Source organism: Cupressus sempervirens, chromosome 9 (assembly GCF_028749045.1).
Source record: "Cupressus sempervirens isolate cs-2001-9-10 chromosome 9, ASM2874904v1, whole genome shotgun sequence".
NCBI classification, from domain to species: domain Eukaryota; kingdom Viridiplantae; phylum Streptophyta; class Pinopsida; order Cupressales; family Cupressaceae; genus Cupressus; species Cupressus sempervirens.
The window spans coordinates 477,112,693-477,116,627 of record NC_143126.1 but is presented as its reverse complement, the minus strand read 5'-3'; the positions used below and the strand labels follow the sequence as shown (position 1 = coordinate 477,116,627).

Below are 3,935 nucleotides of genomic sequence, written 5' to 3'. Positions count from 1 at the left end.
ACATATAAGCTTTACATTGTTCTAAATTAAGGTTTACATGATGATACATGTTTATAAACCTCCTATTTTATTCATTTTGAAAATGTGACATCTATCAAACATTTCCCTTACATTTCTTACATTTTCTCTAAGTAGTAAGTACTAGTAATTATAAATACAAATAGCTAATAACACCCTTACATTATTCTAGATTAACCACGTCACCAACTATACCTTACATGTAAGCTTACATTATTCTAGATTAACACCGTCACCAACACTATCACTCTCAATCTGAATAGCTACTAGTAGCTTACATGTAAGCTTTACATTACTCTAGATTAACCAAGTCACCAACACTATCGCTCTCAGTAGTGTTGCTCTGATTTGTTCGATTGTCAACAAGCACAGGGGTCGTGATTTTCAACAGAGATGGTTCCATCTTCCCTTCCAGCATTCGCACCACCTGCTCCATGGTTGGCCTCATCTCTTCGTTTCTTTCAATGCAGAGCAATGCTACAACACTTGCTCTTCTCACCTCTCAATATCCTCGTCCTCAGCAACACCCTTTTCCACAACATTAATCGTGTTCCCCTGACTAATTTGGGTTGCAGCCCATGGCGGAAAGTAATACATACTTGAATATTGCACGTCTACCAGAAATTATTTCCAAGAGCGTCATACCAAAGCTGTATACATCGACCTTTGCAGTTATGGGAACACCAGAAATCCATTCCGGAGCTAAATAACTTCTCGTTCCCCTCGTTCTGGTCAGAATACGACTTAAATCTCTGTTCACAAGTTTTGCCAACCCGAAATCGGCCAACTTGGAGGAAAAATCAGCAACAAGCAGAATATTCTGAGGCTTTACATCGCCGTGAATGATGCGATCTCTGCATTCCTCGTGGAGATAAAACAAAGCTCGAGCGGTTCCTAAGGCGATCTTGAACCGAGCCTTCCAGTCGAGTACCTGCTCTTTACTTTCGGAGCCACTGGTGAAGAGTATGGAATTCAGCGATCCATTGGGCATGTAATTATACACCAGTAACCGTACTTTGGATCCTTCTGCACAAAACCCTCGAAGCCTTACTAAATTCCCGCGTTCTATGTTCCCAAGTGAGCTGATTTCGGCTCGAAATTGCTTCTCACCTCGGCTTGAACTGCACTCCAATTTCTTCACGGCCACAAGTGCACCGTCTGGAAGAGATCCTTTGAACACTGAGCCGAATCCTCCGCTCCCCAGCTTAGACCTGAAGTTCCTGGTCGCAATCTTCAACTCCTTGTAACTGAACATTCTAAGAAAAGAGTAGGAAGAACATTCTTCACAACGTTCAATAGTAGATCGTAGTCGATCTTGTCGCCTCTTCCACATAAAAAATGAAAAGACAGCTAAAGCAATGGCGACGGCAGTGAAAATACCAGTCACAATAGGCATGACGGTTTTGCGTTCGGATGACGATGGTGGATCAAACGTTGCACAGGCAGAGGCAGCGCGTACTCGAATGAAGACATCTGAATTGCTACTAATTGATGGAGAATCAGGCAAGCCAAACAGAGGTGTGGACCAGATTTGGCAGGAACCTGAAGGTGGATTGAAAGCATAAGCAGTGCACGAGCAGTTGCCGAGGCAGGCTTTCTCGCAATCTGTCTTTTTGGGCGCTGGGATGTAAGAACCATAATCATTAAACGATGTTGCGTTGGACTCGATGAATCTGTCGGCTGTGCAATTCAAGGGACTCTGGCGAACACAGCCACTGGACCACCAGTCCCGTGAATCCCAGGCTTCGTTGTCTTTTCGTGTGAAGCCATTTACACAGCTGCAGAATTAAAAATTGTTGGAGTTACAAACGCTGAAAGTGCCACAGAGGCCATACACGGCGCACTCGTGTCTGGGCAGAGACCAGAACATGTTCCATTTATTCCCATCGAACAGAGCAAGTCGAATATCTCCGGACTTGGTCAAGATGAAATGCATGGGCGCATACAAACTAGAGCTGGTGATTTCAACGCTGACATTGAAAACCTTTTGTCTGTCATTTCTGGAACACGACTGAAAATTGTACCATCCCAAACTCCGCTCGACGAATACTTGACAGAGTTATTCCACATTAGCACAATTTGTTTGGCGTTAGATGGATCCAACTGGAAGGAGAAGAGCCCAGGAGTAGGATCCAACGAGCTTTTCCAAGACACCAGTTTCAGTTGTTCCCCAAAAATCATTGCAGGCAACCAGATATCTGTCGGGTTGTCTAAACTCTGCCAAATCGTTTCGGAGTTGTTGTCATCAGTGCTCAGCATTAAAAAATTACCTCAATCTAGTATCACAGCACGGGATGCCTTCTTCGAAATGTTGACCGACCAAATAGACGCACCCTCTGCGTCCAACAGATCCAATTTACCTTCTCTTGACAGCTTTAAAACTCCAGATTTGTTTCTCGCGGGAGTCTCTCTGTTGGCCACCCAAACGATCATCTTCTGTCGCATATTGCCGTACCATATTGCAACGTACCAGTTATTGGTTCCATTTGGGCTGAAGAAACCCAATTCAAATTTGCCATTCTCTGAAATCAATGTCTGATTTCCAGCAAACGAGGCGCCCAAAGAAAGAGTATCTCCGGCCTGGACTACTGTTGCAGCATAGCCACTCATTTGAATAAACATAGCAGCTGCAAAAACAAATCTTTTCCAGGATTTTGCCAACTTCTCATCCATCGCCAAATTGCGAGGCATTGATCGAACCTCCCCCAACCTTTAAACCAAGAAGCTGGAAACACAAATGTTTTAGAATAAATATCGTAGAGGACCATGATAGGAGCTCGAAACAAGTGGTCATAAAATTAAGTACCCTGAAAGAAATCTGACAAGACATTGTGTGTAAGTGTCATGTATGACTTTATCAAATGACTGAATTTATTTAAGGTGAATACCTTTCCTAATGTTCCAACAATCTCTATCAAGCCTAGTTCTACTGTTGAATGCTTTACCATTGAGAGTAAATATGTAAGAGATGGAGAGATAGAGAATTGACAAAATCATTGAGAATTAGAAACTAGAATTAAGATTTGGGCATGGACCAAATCAATGAGATGAAAGAAAAACTTAAGTAGTCACTAAATAAAAGGAAGGAAATTGCTCAACAAATGAACTAAGCAACTTATCAGGAAGAAGTGATTGAAGAACTATTTGACATAAACATTTTTAATGAATCTGATGCTGCTATAGGTGATCCAGTGGAGAACAATCACAACCTTAGTGAGAAGACAAAATTATTGAAAAGAGAACAAGAATTGCAATCTACTAGGATGTGTGAAGTAATGGAGCAAAAGAGAAAAGACGGGGATGACAAGCAAATGATTAAAGAAGAAAATAGACAAATCACTACAAGAATGGATGCTAAGGATGAACAAATTACAAGGTTGACTCAGAACCATTATGATATGATAAATTAGTTACTCAGTGTAAATCATGAGATTAGCAAAAAGATGAAAGTGATTGTTGAATTAAGAACTAAGAATTAAAATTTTAAGAGTGAACTAAAATCTAAGAATGAAACAAATGAGAGACTGAAGAGATTAGAGTGAAGTATCAAGATGATGGATGAACAACTTAGAGGAAAGAGGTGATTGAGAGATACATCTGAACTAGACCATATGAGCGTTTTACTACCAATCAAGGAAAATCTTCAAAGAAAGTTGAATAAAGGAATGTGTACACCAATCTAAAGACAAAGAAACCTATATGCTATCACTATGGAAAGCTTGGACTCACAACAAATGTAGATAGAAGAAAAAAAGGTAAATCCAATATTACTCCCAAGTTTGATGGTTACTATTTTCATTGCAATAAGTATGGTCACAAACCATATCAGTGTAGATCCAAGTTCAAGTAGACACCTAAGAAATATGCATTCAATGGATACTCTCGTAGTTGCAAAAACTTGTACACAAGTCTCAAGA

General features: G+C 40.7%; 1 protein-coding gene across 1 annotated transcript; it reads right to left on the bottom strand.

Annotated features, from left to right (window-relative positions):
* Nucleotides 1-577: 577 nt before the first annotated feature.
* LOC149539394 (G-type lectin S-receptor-like serine/threonine-protein kinase At2g19130) lies at nucleotides 578-2,709 on the bottom strand. Its single transcript, XM_089802564.1, has 4 exons — nucleotides 2,305-2,709; nucleotides 2,069-2,235; nucleotides 1,854-2,009; nucleotides 578-1,796 (listed from the first exon to the last, which is right to left on the bottom strand). Exons 1-4 carry the CDS (start codon nucleotides 2,707-2,709, stop codon nucleotides 578-580), a joined length of 1,947 nt encoding a protein of 648 aa, XP_089658690.1.
* Between the last annotated feature and the right edge of the window lie 1,226 nt (nucleotides 2,710-3,935).

Bases quoted from the DNA above. Each gene is read 5' to 3' on its own strand.
- LOC149539394 (XM_089802564.1), bottom strand. From the start codon at position 2,709: ATGCCTCGCAATTTGGCGATGGATGAGAAGTTGGCAAAATCCTGGAAA. The intron at 2,236-2,304 runs GTGATACTAGAT...ACGATTTGGCAG, and splicing joins CGAAGAAGGCATCCCGTGCT to AGTTTAGACAACCCGACAGA. The intron at 1,797-1,853 runs GTATGGCCTCTG...TTAATTCTGCAG, and splicing joins CCCAGACACGAGTGCGCCGT to CTGTGTAAATGGCTTCACAC.